Here is a 15,957-nt window from a genome sequence, read left to right as displayed (position 1 = left end):
GTGATTTTTCAGAATGGAATAGTTTAAAGGTGATTTAAGAAAACAAAGGTACTCGCAACGAAGTCTGACGAAGAGCATATCCTTACTGCTCGAAACGTACGTCACAGTACATTTATACGCTGAGTCCTGCAGAGTTGCGAGTACCTTTGTTTTCTTTAATTTGCTTATTGTTTGCACTCAGCACCTGCCCTCGTTGGAGTGATGTGCGTGTCTACTTTGGTTTTTTCTATAGTTTAAAGGTGACTAAATAACAATCTGAGGGAGTCCTTCACACATGCACTGGTTGACGTGTGGGAGCTGCTGCACACTAACGGTCATGATCTGCTAGCTTTACTGACATTGATCAAGGCCAAAAGTGATGAAGTCAGTCTTCTTGTTTATCTTACCAGCGGCTGTTCCAGGCAACAGCGTAGAAAACAGTCTGGATCAGCACAAACTGAAGATGTTGACTGGCCAACACAGTTTTGCTCAATAAATACAACAGCTGATCACTGTTTAACTTAAGCAACAGGTCATCCAGAGGTCATTAACAGTGTGAGACAAGTCAGCAATAATATCACTGGGAATGTTTGAGGACAGCTCTTTGTTCCTCGTATCTCATAATCACACAACTGAGTATTTCCCATGTTTGTGTGTTTAGCTGTTGCTGTCTTACTGGCTGCTATCATCATCCTGATCACTGGAGCTTTGGCTGTCGGGGTTTTCCTCAACTACAAACGAACAGGATCCTTCATCCCCTCCATGCCCAAACTACCCAGGTACGTCAGCTCTCGTCTTTTGACTCCTGCTTCTACAGAAACTCACACTTGAGTGTTTAGATCAAAGTTTGGAGTGGGTTTTTTTTTGTTTTTGTCCAGCCTCAGCAGCCTGGTGAAGTCTGGTGAGACTGGGAATGGGGTGACGTTTCGTTCGGGTGATAATGTTGATCTCGGGCCGACACACATTGGAGTGTCATTCATTGACACGGCCATGCAGATGGTGAGTCCAGGAAGGATCCTATATTAGTAATTAATAATCTCCTCCGTTATTAAAAATGTGCTGTCAGCATTTAGTTTGGTTTTGCTTTTTAAACTGCTTGTTTCAGCATCAACTGTGAATGATTAACATATGATTATGGTCTTTTTAGGTTTAATCTTAACTTTAAAACTTTCCTATCAATATCCCCATAGGATGATAACTTTGCCATGGAAGCTGGGAGGCAGCCAATCACATTTGAGAACCCATTATATGCCACCGCTCCTGGGGTGTCCGGGGCTCCAGCTGTCATTCATGCCACACAGGTACTCACACCTGAATTAATAAGTTATCTGTTTTGTTTTTCTGTCATGCCCATTCAGACAGACCTTTGCACAATGAATTGCATGGCACCAAATAACACCAATTATTCCTGTAAATCACACACTGCACATGCTTAAACTTCCATCATGCTTTTTTAGTTTTAAGTCATTTTTAAGCCATTTCACCAGAGTCTGTAGGTGAGCAGGTCTCTGAGGTCAACGAACACCATGAGCTGATCACAAACATAGTGAATGAAAAGACTGTGGGTAAAAAAAAACAAACAAAACAGTTCACTGACTTTTATAGATTTTTTTTTCCAGATATAATGTTGTGTGTATGTTTCCCATGGTCAGAAATACAATTTCACAATAGAATCAGAGGTTTTTAATTTTTGAATTGAACAGAAGATTGTTCAGTGTTAGCATCAAAGTGTGTGGGCCGGTTTCATCATTCCTAATATTTTATGAACAAAAGGGAAATTTATTTGCTGCTAATGACTACTGTCTCTTTTCAGCTCCTCTTTGATTCTACACAGACACATCTATTGATTGGTCCAATATTGTTTTTCTTTTTTAAGATAATCGTTCCCAGACCTACAAGGACACTGTGTAGTGAAAGTGCCTCTTGATCATTGACTCAATATTTCATTTGCCCCTCACAGTTAGAGTTAAGCGGGTGAGCTCTGCTGAACGTGGCAGAACGCGGTTAGTTGGTGTGACATCTGAAATGTTCTCCTTTTAATCAGGTCACTGTTAACGTGAGCGGTGAACAGCTGGAGAACAACTTTGTGAACCCGGCGTATCGTGGGGATCACAATGTGGGCATTGTAAACACCTCCTCTGTCACCAGCACCAAACCTGTTCAGGTGTGTGTCCCTTTTAAAACACTGTGGACCCCTTTTAAAACAACAGAAAAAGAGTTACTTGAGTTAAGTGTGACCTCACTGTCTGTGGTTGTTTGCAGGAGTCAAAGTGGAACTTATTCAAACGAAAATTAAAGCCAAGCACCACGTTTGAAAACCCTTCATACTCAGAGGTGAGTTTGGACATTTTTTAGATAGCCTACTGTATGAGTTTTAAAATAATGAAGTTTTTTTTTTTAATCTTTTGCTTTATATTTTGCTTTACTTGACAGATGAAGGATGAAAAGCCTGTAGGCAGCAGTGGGGACAGCTCTTCTGCCCCTGAACCCTCTCCGTTTGCCCCCCCTGCCAAACCTCACAAGAGGGATCGTCCCAGCACCTTTTCGCCAACCGAGGACAGTTTCAAAGACACGGCCAACCTCGTTAAAGAGGACAGTGACGTATAACCCCTCTCTCACAGATGGGAATCGAGAAAAAAAAAAAACACACTTTGCACAGAATTTATTTTTTTATGCAGCCTGTGTACAAAACTCAAATTGTTTTAGAAAAGAGAAATACATTTCTATAGAATGAAGAAAGACATCTTCTGTGACTATGCCTTCTGACATTTCTTATGCCAATTCTTGTGTTAATGTTTTTTTTCTTTATTCTGATGTACAATATGTATATCTTTGCACTGAAGCTGCTGATAGAAATGTTAATAAATATGTTGTATATTTGTAAATTTGAACAGTAAGATTTTGTCAGGAAATATCTTTGAAATAGATCCTATGAATAGTTCAACATAAACACAGTAACACATGTAAAAGGTGATCTGCATTCTGAATGTACAGTGCTGGTATGATCGAAGGGTTATTAGAGAAATATGTTGGATAATGACGTTTTTTTCCACTGAACAAAACTGAAGATGTATTTACTTCATCTTTCATGTTTATATACCTCATTTCAGGGCTGGAAAATTAAATCAAGACAAAAGTAATTGGACTTAAACTCACATCTGCTTCAGTATAAACAGATACATGAGCTAAATTATTTGTGCAAAGCATACTCACCGTACTTAACCTCTACCTACGCTCCCTCACTTCTTTGAATCAACATGATCATTTCTTTAAGTAATGATATTGGATTAAATGGCCAAAATAGTTTGGAGCAATACTTGAACGTGCCCATGTCTGTGTCATGGAGATGAATTAATGTAGTCGATTATCTTTAAGGATCAACACGTGACCTGAGGAAGCAGGATGTAGAATTGTTTTATAAAAACAAACACTGAATAAATTCTTTTCATAAATGATTTATTTTGTATCATAATGTGGACAAATAAAAACTGTACCTGTGATCATCCAGAACTTGCCCATGTGGTTTAAATTGCTGCTGCTGAGAGATGAATGAATAAATTTCCTATTTTGTAACGCAGTCGTCACAATATGTTTCATTTTATAATATATTTTCTTTGCTGACAGTAAAAAGCAATCACACAAACTGTATTTACAGAGGCAGAAGTTATCTGCTAGATGTTCCTCTCGTCTTTAGGCGAAGGGAGAAGCACACCGACAACAAAGTCTGAAACAAATGAAGGCAGGTAGGACAGAGGGATCCAAAAGAGCTTGGCATCCCAGCCTGCACCATAACGCATACGAGGGAAAGAAGCGGTCAGCGCGTGCTCCATGCACCTGGTCACCTTGGAGATATCTGCACTGCACAAGATCCCCATGGAGAAACTTTGAGCTTTCACATCTGTTGTGGAGGAAAGAGAAGAGAGGAATCTTAGGATATTCACTCGACACTGATTCCGAATGAAATCAACTATGCTTCTTCCACTCACATTCGTCAAAATATGTGGCTCCATATGAGGCTTTGACGTCTTGAGGGAGGCGAGTCCACAGCCTCCTCAGGTCAGCTTCAATCAGATCCAGTCGAGTCACTGCTGTCTTGAAGAAACCAGGCTCGATGATACTCACTTTGATACCAAAGTGCTGCATGTCCCTCCTGGACAGAAGAAGCAGATATTAAGGTCTAGAGAGGAGTATCAGAAAGACACTCCATTTTTCCTTTAAAAGTAGTTTTACATGATGTTTATTTACAAATTTGCTATTTTTTATATGAATGAATACAGTAGATGTAAATAACATTTACTCGTAGGTTTGCTCAAGTACTTCACAGAAGAATTATTAGCCACCCAAATGGATCCTAGAGAGGGGCCTGACCCCTATGTTGGGAACCACTGGGCCAACCTAAAGGCAGTAACTATATATATATATATATTTTTTAATTTTATTTCTTAAGTATTTGATAAACCAAAGATTGTTGTTGTTGTTTTAATAATTACGTTTTTATATTTGAATTAAGTTCAGAAATGGTTAGTCTTTCTTTCTTAACATTCACTGTGAAACTAGTGTAAAAGGAAATTCTTACAGTAAATAATATGGTGTGTTTTGTAAAACCACTGTCAAAGCCAAAGGAAAAGCTGAAAATTATTTTTAACGGACTCTCTGTGACTTAAGACATCGACTGTTTTTCTTTCATCAGGGTGGAGTCCTTTATTCCATCCTTGCAAACACAATGTAATTTGGCCTGTTTGATTTCTGACCTCTTCTAATTACTCATTTTTCTAAAAGGTTTTAAGTGACAATGACAGCAGTTTTTATTTATACGAAGTTGCCCCTTGTAGAGTAGGATCTACTCTGCTCTACAGGTTATCTTTGGTTCTTCTAACCCTTTTACAGCAATATTTTAACCTAGGATTATTCCATGCTCCTGTACCTGAGGCTGTCAGAAAAGGCTTCCACTCCAAACTTGGACAGGCAGTATCCTCCACCGGTGAGAGACAGTCTGCCCAGGATACTGGCCACATTTACCACCCTGCCCTGGGCTTTCTTCAGCAGCGGCAGGAACTGAAGAGTCACATCAATAACTCCAATCAGATTCACATCCAAAACTTTTGTAAAATCCTCCAACTGCATCCATTCTGGCGGGCCGATGGGTGTGGACCTGCCGGCATTATTGACTAGCCCCCACAGACCTTGAGAGGAAAGAGACATGGCAGTTACTTATTACCACTGACAGCAGCATCTCATCTTTATTTCTCTTCTGTTCATAAGTGAGTGTTTATATATGTCATCTTCTTAAATATCAGAAATGATGTCTCTGTATGTTCAGGTGCATGTGTGTGAGAAATGAAATGAAAATGAATGAAAATGGTTTGTTAAAAGTTTTTTTTTTTAATTAAGAAAAGATATTTGAATAATTTGCTATCTTCTGTTGGGAATTGCTCAGTTACTCAAAAGCTGTAAATCAAGTGTATTATCATGAAATATGGTTATGTTTAATTTGACTCTCCTTGATTCCTTGTGCTTTTTTAAAATCAGTATATTTTATCCAAATGAGCTCCTTTATCTTTCCAAAGTGGAGCCCCACACCCTCGGTAAATTAAGCGTGGTATTTACATTAGGCTGTAACTAATAAGCTTTATAATCAATCTTTAAGTTCTTATCACAATTAACTGTTGAACAACAGTCAAAACCCATAAAAGATCAATGATTTATCATCTATGAGAAAAACATTAAAGTGTTTCATTAGAGGCTGCAGCCACAGGAATTTAGGTATTTTCACCTACATTTTCTGTCCCACTAAGATATAAATGATTGGTATTGGACCTCCTCGAAAACGAGATGATACATCTCAAAGGGTTTATCCAAATAAAGAAATTTCAACATAGTATTTCCACTGAATCTTCTTGCACATTTCCTATGTCCTTGAGTTATCATTGTTACGGTTTCCCCTTTTTATTTTGGCTCTTTAACCACATAAAGTATGATTCTGAAAAGTGACAAAATTTGATTTATGATTAAAAGTTGAAAGGCACCAATCTCAGCAGAAACCAAATGAGAGCCTAAATGAAGTTTGTCCAAGATCCTAATGGAGTGATGGACTAAGACTTTGCTTGTGTAATGTTGTTATATAGAGAATACTGTGGACTACAGACTGAAGCTGTCTGGGCCACCGTAGGATTGAGACAGTGAGAAATAGGGAGGTTAAATCCAGTCTACAAATTAAGTGAGGTTTAAAAAGCTCCTAAGACGTTTAGAATGAAGTCAGGATAAACCTTTTTATCAATCTGTATTACAGATTTATGTCTGCACTGCAGAAGCTTTACTGTGTTTCTGGCTGTTACATGCTATCAGTAGGAGGATGATGGGTTGATGATGGGATGGTCCAGGTTGCCTTATCTCCTCCGGTGCCTCACTCTGACTGGCACCCTATCTGTGCGTACCCCCTGCTGTCCGCCCGGCTCACCTCGCTCTCCGACCTCTCGTCTCACAAACTCCACCGCCCTCTTGATGCTCTCACTGTCTGTAACATTCAGCAGGAGGGTCTTCAGTCTGGGAGAGGCTTCTGCTGCCAGATCTGCTGCACCTTTCTCCGTCAGACAAGCGGCTATGACGTGGAAACCTTTTCCGTCCAGCTGCCTGGCCAGCAGATTGCCGAAGCCGCTGTCACAGCCTGTGATGAAGACGTGCTTCTGGCTGAAGCCGCCAACCTTGTAGGAGTCTCTGATGCGCCATCGGATGGCAGCGAGAGCGAGCAGAAGCAAAGTAGAGGTTAAGACCAGGTGTGACAGGATGACCTAAAACACACAAACACACCTTTAAGTCACAATTTGACTAAAACAAACATCTGAATGCAATTTATCACATCAAAGTGGTGGAACTAGGGGTGTGTATTGCAATTCGTGCCAACAGAAAGAGAAATCTACTCACCTCTAGTAAGGATGTCATTAGATTGTCAGTAAACACCTGAGTGGAGAGACCTGAGGTGAGTTTCTTCAGTTGAAAACATTAGACTTCCACACACACACACACTGAAGATTCATGTTAGGTAAATACACAAAGGGCATCTATGTGGCTACACACTTCTACCAGCGGTTCTCAACCTTTTTTGGCTTGTGACCCCATTTTGACATCACACATTTCTGCGACCCCACGCCGTCAATCAAGATGCGCCAGCTCAGATATTTTCATAATGCTGCATTTTATTTGAACTCGATTTATATTGAAAGTGAAAGTATAGAATACTGTTGTTTAAGATTGTGTGTGGTGTTTTAAATCATAATTTTAAAAAGAATAATAATTAGTTTAAAAAAAAAATTATCAGTAATTTTTTTGAGTATCAAATACCAGACATTTCAAGTGACCCCATTTGAATTTCAGGGGACCCAATGTGGGGTCCCGACCCCAAGGTTGAAAACTCTGCATTACCCCTCATTACTGAATAAGCATTTACAGACCATCAGCTGAAATGACAGGGCAATTCAACATCAGGTTTTGGCTCCTACGAACTCCACCTCAACCAAGACTAAATGCAGTTTTACATGAATCTATCAACAATATTCATCAAATAATAAAAAATTATTATATTTTACAAAAGGGCCTTTTTACCTGATCACTTCAGGATCTTTTTAGCTGTAGAGTAACTTGCCATGGGGTACTGCAGTTTCTAAATACTTCTTCCGACCACAGGCAACACAACTAGCAAAGTGGTAAAGAGATCAACCGCTCAAGTCATTCCAGGAAATTACACTTTGTGTTGCGTTCAACACCATTAAAAACTCATTTATCTCCATTGTGTTGCATCTCGGTAGTAAAAATGATAGACCTCACAGGCGAGGTAGAACCAAAGTAAGGTGAGAAAGATTTGGTTGAACTTAACCTTTAATGTATTTGTTTTACTTGACCACCAGATGGCATCAGATTTCATTTAGGTGTACACAACTGCAAAGCCGCTCAATCTGTCCATGTTTGTCTGTCACTGTTCATTTCTGGTACAAATTTATGTCGAATCAAGAAAAATAACAGGTTAAAATAACAAGTTAATTTAAATATACCAGAACTTGGGTAATCCCCGTAGACATCAAAGCCAAAGTTAATTCCATTTCAAAATATGTAACATGCATAATGATAATAATATTGCACACATACCATGGCTACAATTCTTCAGAGAAACCTTTAGATGCGACTTGAGGAAAATGAGATACTATAAGGTAAAGCAGTGGCGATCCTTTCTCAGTCAACAACTGGACGCTCCAGGAGAAGTTGTGCTTAAGTTTCTGTGGACTCACTTCAGTGTGTCTGCAGAGTCAAGGTCCATTGTGGATGTAACAGCAGGTCAAACTGTTTCACCAGCCTGAGATTGCGTAATAAACTACACCAGGTTACGCGACCCCTGGTCTGAAAACTGTTTTTTTTTTTTCCTTTTCCTTTTTAACCTCAAATGCACTCTGACAACACAACAATGTAGACCAAAGGTTGAAGAGAAAACACTGTGCTGTATTTGATATCAAGAAGAGAAGAACGTTAATGATCAGACATGCAGGTTTGAAACCGCTGCGGTGGAGCCAAAGTCCATCGAGAACAAAAACTTTACTAGTTAACAGGGGGTGTGACACTGTGTTCAAGATGACTAGCGGCAAATTCAATTGTCTGTGATCAGGGGCCATCAACTGACATGTTATAATGATTAGGCAGGCATGATGTCTGGATGCCTGTTAACCACATTTTATAATACAGAATATGTTCATGTGACACTATTAATGCTGACATACAAGTTACCTTTGCATAAAGAATCTGACCTAAATTACAGCACAGATATTTCGGGTTTGGGGCTATCGCTAAGGAAAATGCGATCCACGATGCAGGTTGGCATGTATGAAAGAGGTAGCCAGATAAATTTTGCGTCCCATCCTGGAGAGTAGCGAGTACGAGGATGAACGGCGGAGACGGCATGCTCCATACAGCCGACCACCTTCATCAGGTCCGAGTCCGTGAACAGCTTGAACTTCTCATCCATCAGTTTGTAGCCTGAAAGAGAAACATGTAACGCACATGGTTTATATGCAGTCATTTCCATTAGGGCAACTCTTTAACATAACGTTTCTACTTCCAAATAATTTCTGCATAATTTACTGTGAGAAGATCCATGTTTGGTAAAATACCAAGTTACTGTCAGGGACAGACACCGTCATCTTGGATTTTGCTGCAACTCACCTTTATCAAGGAAACCTACTCCGTAGTCATCCTTTATGTCCTGAGGAAGTTTGTCCCACAGGTTCTTCAAGTTATTCTTCAGTATCCCTGTATCAGTCACATTTGTTCTGAAGAACCCCGGCTCAATGCAGAGGACCTTTACTCCAAATGGTGCCATGTCCAAACTGCAACACAAAGTGAACCGCTGAAAGTTAGGAACACACAGTGTCAGTTTATATCCAGCAATGAAAAAGTTGATGTCACCTCTCACCGCAAACTGTCATTGAAGGACTCCACTCCGTATTTGGACACGCAGTACGGTCCGCCGAACGGGCTGATTCGCCCAAACACGCTGGCAACGTTCACAACCCTGCCTTTGGCCTTCTTGATGAGAGGGAGGACGCTCAGTGTCACATCTATCACTCCGAACAGATTGACAGCCAGCATGAATTTATGATCGTCTATGGTGAGCCAGTCGGAGGGGCCGGATGGCACAGCGACTCCAGCGTTGTTCACGACAGCCCACAGGCCTGAAGAAAATCCACAAAGTGTTGTAAGATCTCTTAATGGTGAGAATAACAAATAAAATGTAATAAAACAAACCCACTCACCCTTCTCTCCGACCAAAGTCTTGATCATATCTGTTACTTTGGCGACGCTTTCAGAGCTGGTGACGTCCAGGTGCATCGTCGTCAGTCTGTCGGACGAGCTCTTCTTCAGCTCATCCTCGCCCTTCTCGGTGTAACAGGCTGCGACCACGCGGAAGCCCAGCTTGTCCAGGTGTCTTGCGAGGAGGTTCCCGAACCCGGAGTCACAGCCGGTGATGTAGACATATTTATCTTCCTTGTTGGAAACCCTTTTGAGTTCCTTGAACCAGCGATAGATGAACCAAAGAGCCACCAGCCCAAGGATATACAGGAACATTTTCCTAGGGCACAAGAGGAGACATGTGATTGGAGAACAACAAATAGTCAAATAGAGCAACAAAATAGGGAAAAGACAGCTACTCTAAAACCTCTGAAAAGACCAAGCCACTCAAAAACCACCAATAAAATGTTGTTTTTACTGATGATGCTGCACAGGCCCATTTGTCTGGAGATTTTTCCAAGATTGGGAGTCCACTTTGGATATAAGTATTTATTTCAACCCCAATATTGACTGTGTTTGAATATAAGTTACATTATTGCTTATGCAAAAGGAGAAAGGAGGAACTGGAGACCACATCAGGCAACTTTCAGGTTTAGTGATTATAACCTCTACTTACCTGTTTGTTTTTATTTAATTTAATTTTTTAACTGTTAATCTGCTCTTTTAAAAAAAAAAAAAAAAAAAAAAAAAAATATATATATATATATATATATATATATATATATATATATATATATATATATATATATATATATATATATATATATATATATATCTTTGTAAGCAAGCATCCAAATATTCATCCAATATTGGTCTGACCAGTGTTTTGTGGGTCCCAGCTTTAGTCCTTAGAGAGTTGAACACGTTTCAGTCAGATCCTTGTAATATAGCCTATAGCCTATATATTTTTTTTTACGTTTTACTTACACCAGTAAGAGATAATGCCCATATTGATCATCCATCTCAGAAACATCCTAAAATATTTGAAGAATTAGATCCAAGAAATATTTGAGTGATTAGCATTCATCTCTCCATATAGCTACAGTGGTTTATTATTTTTTAATGTGTGTTTGATGTGCTGTCCAATTAATGTAAGCTATAGCATTTCACTTTAGTAAACTTCGACACAGTTTGAAACCATTTCTCTATAGGGTGGGTTTGAATGCACCCGTGGAAACCAGGAATGTAGGCCACCCTTGGAGTAGCTGCAGCAGGTTTATCAGCTGATCACATAGTTCTCACACCGGTTTTTATGAAGATTGGTCTCCCAGACTGAACGTCTGAAGTGGCCTCAGGCTTTGAAAGAATAAACTTCATTTGACAAGAGGGATGAATTACCAAGCTATAAAGTCTGTGCTTTCTGCTGAGGCCAACCACACAAGTCTCTCTCTTAAAAGAAAAAAAAAAACATGTGAATAGTCTGACTGTTGACAATGAACGCCCACTCCCGGGTGAAAAGGATCAACAAAGTTCACGAAGGTCCGTATCTGGACCGAGCCGAGCCGAGCCGAGCCGAGCTCAACTCCTCGGTTAGAGCACGGAGAATAAACTTACGTGTGTTTTCTGCGGTCACGGCGAGGACTGGTGTCTGTCTTTCACTGCAGGTGGTGAACCTCCAAAAGAGGTAACATCCCGGAGAGGAGGAGGCGGTAAACCTGCCCCGCGTTAAGACCAAACCTGTTCCCACTTCCGGGAACGTCCGTCGGCCGCCTCCTCTGGCTCTGTTGCCGTGGAGATCATGACGTGGGCGGAGCGCCACCTGCCGGATGTCCCGTGGTAAGTAAGGTAAAGGTCAGACGTGACTCGACCGCAGACATTTAGCCTATAATTTCAGTTATGCGAAATTAGTTTTTTCTACCTACATAAATAGGATCAAACTATGAATGTGTAAGTACTCATACCAAGTGGTTTTTAGTAACATAGCCTACAGATACATTCATGAAAACATAGGCCTAGTTGTTGTTGTTTTTTTAATTGCAAATAGGCCTAATGTTACACATGCTTCTTTTCTTTTCTTTTCTTTTTTTAAATGTTTCCTTGAAATTGTTGGGTAACCACAAGACAGAAAACTCAACAGTCTGTTGGTTTGACCCAAGGCTTGGGTTTTACCATATGACTCAGAGTAGCTATACGGGTTGTTCCTTTGATCCAACCCGGTGGGTGAGAAGGTGTGTGTTTCATAACAATAAATGATGTAGGCCTATGATGACTAAAAGTAGCAGCTAATTCTGCTGCTGCTGCTTGATAACTGACCATTTATTCCTCCACACCACGAGAATCCCTGAATGTAAGATGGAGTTCAGCAATGGCCTGCCTTGTGCCATGTGTTATTTACAATCAACCAAATGACAGCCAAGGAGGAGAGGGCAGAGCTCCAAGAGAAGGAAGAGAAGATTAAAGTGATGGAGGTCCCCTTTTCCCAGTTTCACCAGTGCTAGGATTGAAAATATAACACTGGAAGAAAAGAACCGGGAGTGCACGCAGGAACTCCAGGACGAAGACCAAGCTCCAGGATATTGAGTCTGACAGCGAGGCCAAAGTCAACGCCCTGCAGGAAAGACTTGCACAGGAGAAGAGAGAGAAAGAGGAGCTGCCCTAAAAGAGAATAGACATGGAGGAGAGCTGGCTCAACAAGGAGAGACACTGGCTGTTACAGACCTGAAGGATGGAGGAGGACATGCAGCGCCTGACCAGTGAAAACACTGAGCTTCAGGAAGTGGTCTCCAAAACCGATAAGGAGACAGCAAAGATGAAGAAGGAGAAAGAGAAGAGGCTCAAAGAGGAGATGAAGGAGCAGAATATGCAGGAGAAGAAAGAAAAGGATGAGAGAGAGAAAAACGAGAAGAGGGAGAGGAGAGGAGAGAGAAAAATGAGAAGAGGGAGAAGATAAAAAGAAAAGAACAAGGCAGAAAAGAGAAAGAGGAGAGAGAACAGAATTAGAAGAGAGAGAGGAGAGAAAGACAAGAACAACAGAAAAAAGAAATGGAGGAGAAGAAGAGAAAGAAGGACAATGGAGGAATAGAAGAACAACAAGTCCCTCCGCTCTTCTAACCTCCACCCTTTACACTCCAATACCCTCCGATTACCCCCCATTTAGATTTAACTGTTTAGATTATGATATAAAACATTGTTGTATTAGTTTCGTATGTGAAATAAGATCACTTACCTTCTGGTTTTGTTGATTCTGTCACGCTTGTTTTCATATTCAGTTTGGCGACTGAATGGAGCTACATTTCAGATTCAATATGTAAACAACTCAAAAGTTAAATCTAAAAAAGTTAACTTACAAGTTAATTTTCAATTTGTAAGTTATCGATCAGGTTAATAAATGGTGAATTCCATGACGCCACAGACAGGCACAAAAGCATGACACATTCTGTTGACTTGTGCCTGATAACTGTCCACACTGAGAGTTTAAACATATATTAGGCTATTTAAGGTTTGAGGAAAGAATGTATTTGTTCAGGTGAAAGATTTAAATTTATTCAACAGGCATGCAGCATGGACACAAGATATAGTAAAAAAAAAAAACAATAAATACTAAAGTCAAACAGTAAAGTAAGAATTTATCTCTTTAGATCTGTCTATACCTAAGATCACACAACCCTGCAGGATACAAAATGTGAGGTGCTGGTAATAATACATTTAATTTGAATCACTTGATGATACCAGTAGGTGGATTATGATTTTTTTTCTTTTTCTTTTTCTCTCTAGGCTACCGTCAAGTCAACTCCACTAACAATTTCCTAATTTTCAGCAAAAAATTATGTAATTCCCAAAGTAACCAACTCCTTTAGAAGTAAGTAATCCTCACTGCCACTAGATGTTGCACTAGACCACTGGCATCTCAGAGCAGAGCAGATGTCTCCTCTGGCCTTAGTTTGGCCACTACCCTCACCTGCCATGCACACCCCTTTACAATGTGTAGGGAGGTCCAGTGAATGTTTCACTAAACACAAAACAAGAAGCATAACTTCCAGCCACAACCACTGGCATATCAACCACAACAAAACTGGCAGCAAGCCGATTTGCTGAACAGATTCGAAATATGAGTAACAGCATGTTAGATTGATTCTTGATTGTCATTGCATTTAAAACATGACAAAATTAATTTGAAACTTGGGTTTATAATTAAAAAAGGCCAAATAACTTTATTCACTATATCACATCTTCAGTGGAGGAAAACCTGGAAGGTCTTCTTTGCCTACTGCCAGAGAACTTCTAATATTGAATATTGTCAATAGACTGGCTCTGCTACTGCACTGTGCCATCTGACGTGTGGAAGACGAATGTTGGACGGACTCACGTGTGCTAATGCGGACATGTGCATGGACCAACATGCATGGGTTGTCCAACCACCAGATACCAAAACACAGAAAAAGAAAACTCAGATTACATATAAAGGAACACTACTTGGTTCTCTGACACCAAAGAAAACAGCTGTTGATGGTTTATCATTGTTTAAAATATAATCTACAACACTTTTAGTGAAACACATAGTGTACTATTTTTTGCAGCCAAAAGTTACCACAATGCCAGTTACGTATCACCAAAATGAGATATGGTTTCATATACTTGAATTCTGTCCTCTCCCACATTTTATCACGAATGAGTGCAGGCTTCTCCATGCCAGATAGCCCGGGCCTCAGCTTATGAGGTTTATGAGCTGTAGAAGAACAGACAGATTTTTTTTCTTTATCACAGAGTGTCATTGACTGGAGCCCCCTCCCTCCCTCCTGTGGTATTATCAATCATCTGTGTTGTGAATAATAACTGGTTGTAAAAAAGGAGCAAATTCCGAACTCGGGTCACTATTACTACTTGTTCTAGCGGGCATTAACCCCCTCAAACAGCTGCTTATAATGTAAATGTTTCTTCATTTCCACTATTAGAAAGCTATTTATTTGCTTTATGTTCATACGAATGTTTCTATAGTCATATAGTAAGAACGCTCCATGATGTTGGCTGTTTAAAAAAATTACGGTGTTATGAAATACATGTGCCAAACTTTTTTTTGTTGACTTTTTATTGATCTTAAACCCAAACATAATGTAGGCTACTTTGTGAATCTTGTCACAATGGCAGGTCATACTCTTCAACATAGATGAAGAACAAACCTCAAACTGAATAGACCTATCGCCCCGCTGTTTTTTTTAGCTGCCGTGTAGGAGACTGCCCTGTGTCTTGTTTTTCAAATAAAAGTAATAGTAGGCTACCTTTGCTTAAAAAAGAGAAAGAAATCACCACAATCTGAAATGTATACCCCTTAAAAAAGTGAGGTGTAAAATTGTGTCACATATCTAATCTAACTGGGGCCTTTATACTGTACATAGTAAACAGTAAATTGGATAATGAAGAATGTTTCACATAACTATTCAAATTACTTGGAAACAAGCTTTTTACATCCACAGCTTGATGTAAAGATGGAGTGTTATTGAGACAGCACCTGACCATAACTAATGGCCTTGCGGTCATTCACCCATTTTACAGCCACTTGTGATAACAACACATTCATGCTAAATTTTGTGCCAAATTTTTTTTCTCACATTTTGTGTGAGAAGTGCTGAAAAATTCACTTTTTTTTTTTTCTTTTTTCACAAATGTCTCATTGTATAATGGTAAAACTAAGATGTTATGGTGTGATAAATAACAATCGGTGTGTATTGACTTGGCCAAGTGTTTGAATTTTGCCTTACAAATGCAGACTAGTAAAGGTTGTACTGGTGGTGCGACCCTTATCAGTCTAATGGAGGTGTAGATAATGGCTGAGGAGGGGCACATATATTACCTGCAAACAAGATAGGAATTTTCTCTGATGAGCCTCAGTGTTGCTGGTGGAAATCTGAGGAAACCAGAGATTTATTGAGAGAGCTCCAGGTACAGTACACTTTTGCTTTTCTTCCAAACTGTTGCTGCATTAATACTCAACCAGGATCCGGTAAGGATGATTACGATTTTTTGACATTGGTTCAGTAAGTTGAGAAAAGCTGTAATTTTCTCCCATATATCTTATGTCCATGTTGCATGCCTGATGAACAAATGTAAATCTTTCACCTGAACAAATACATTCTTTCCTCAAACCTTAAATAGTACATGTTTAAACTCTCAGTATGGACAGTTATCAGGCACAAGTTAACAGAATGTGTC

The 15,957-nt window shown here is 39.8% G+C and overlaps 3 protein-coding genes across 9 annotated transcripts in view; 1 reads left to right on the top strand and 2 right to left on the bottom strand.

Moving 5' to 3' along the window:
* The window catches only part of lrp2a (low density lipoprotein receptor-related protein 2a), a 46,615-nt gene extending 43,062 nt beyond the window's left edge, over positions 1-3,553 (top strand). For 6 of the 7 annotated variants that reach the window (XM_085764232.1, XM_085764230.1, XM_085764231.1 and 3 more), the window contains 6 exons: positions 641-758; positions 858-978; positions 1,170-1,280; positions 2,024-2,143; positions 2,242-2,313; positions 2,413-3,553. In XM_085764232.1, coding sequence (XP_085620358.1) covers positions 641-758; positions 858-978; positions 1,170-1,280; positions 2,024-2,143; positions 2,242-2,313; positions 2,413-2,586 — 716 coding nt within the window. In that variant the 3' untranslated portion in view covers positions 2,587-3,553. The remainder of the gene's footprint in view (positions 1-640; positions 759-857; positions 979-1,169; positions 1,281-2,023; positions 2,144-2,241; positions 2,314-2,412) is intronic. The other variant, XM_085764229.1, reaches the window with a different exon arrangement.
* On the bottom strand, positions 2,627-8,286 carry rdh1 (retinol dehydrogenase 1). The gene is made up of 6 exons (XM_085764235.1): positions 8,119-8,286; positions 6,901-6,936; positions 6,437-6,767; positions 4,904-5,162; positions 3,966-4,129; positions 2,627-3,877 (listed from the first exon to the last, which is right to left on the bottom strand). Exons 1-6 carry the CDS (start codon positions 8,119-8,121, stop codon positions 3,651-3,653), a joined length of 1,020 nt encoding a protein of 339 aa, XP_085620361.1. The 5' UTR covers positions 8,122-8,286; the 3' UTR covers positions 2,627-3,650.
* dhrs9 (dehydrogenase/reductase (SDR family) member 9) lies at positions 7,834-11,450 on the bottom strand. The gene is made up of 5 exons (XM_085764237.1): positions 11,365-11,450; positions 9,774-10,090; positions 9,434-9,692; positions 9,184-9,347; positions 7,834-8,997 (listed from the first exon to the last, which is right to left on the bottom strand). Exons 2-5 carry the CDS (start codon positions 10,084-10,086, stop codon positions 8,774-8,776), a joined length of 960 nt encoding a protein of 319 aa, XP_085620363.1. The 5' UTR covers positions 10,087-10,090; positions 11,365-11,450; the 3' UTR covers positions 7,834-8,773.
* Between the last annotated feature and the right edge of the window lie 4,507 nt (positions 11,451-15,957).

Source organism: Trachurus japonicus, chromosome 21 (assembly GCF_045865225.1).
Source record: "Trachurus japonicus isolate A0001 chromosome 21, Traja_1.0".
In the NCBI taxonomy this organism is placed as follows: domain Eukaryota; kingdom Metazoa; phylum Chordata; class Actinopteri; order Carangiformes; family Carangidae; genus Trachurus; species Trachurus japonicus.
This window is presented reverse-complemented; position numbering and strand designations above follow the sequence as displayed.

Coding starts and splice junctions, on each gene's coding strand:
- rdh1 (XM_085764235.1), bottom strand. Junction 6,768..6,900: donor TAATGACATCCTTACTAGAG/GTGAGTAGATTT, acceptor TGTGTGTTTTAG/GTCATCCTGTCACACCTGGT. Junction 5,163..6,436: donor ACGAGAGGTCGGAGAGCGAG/GTGAGCCGGGCG, acceptor TTTCCTCTCAAG/GTCTGTGGGGGCTAGTCAAT.
- dhrs9 (XM_085764237.1), bottom strand. CDS start 10,086: ATGTTCCTGTATATCCTTGGGCTGGTGGCTCTTTGGTTCATCTATCGC. Junction 9,348..9,433: donor TCCTTCAATGACAGTTTGCG/GTGAGAGGTGAC, acceptor TTTGTGTTGCAG/TTTGGACATGGCACCATTTG. Junction 8,998..9,183: donor AGTAGGTTTCCTTGATAAAG/GTGAGTTGCAGC, acceptor TTTCTCTTTCAG/GCTACAAACTGATGGATGAG.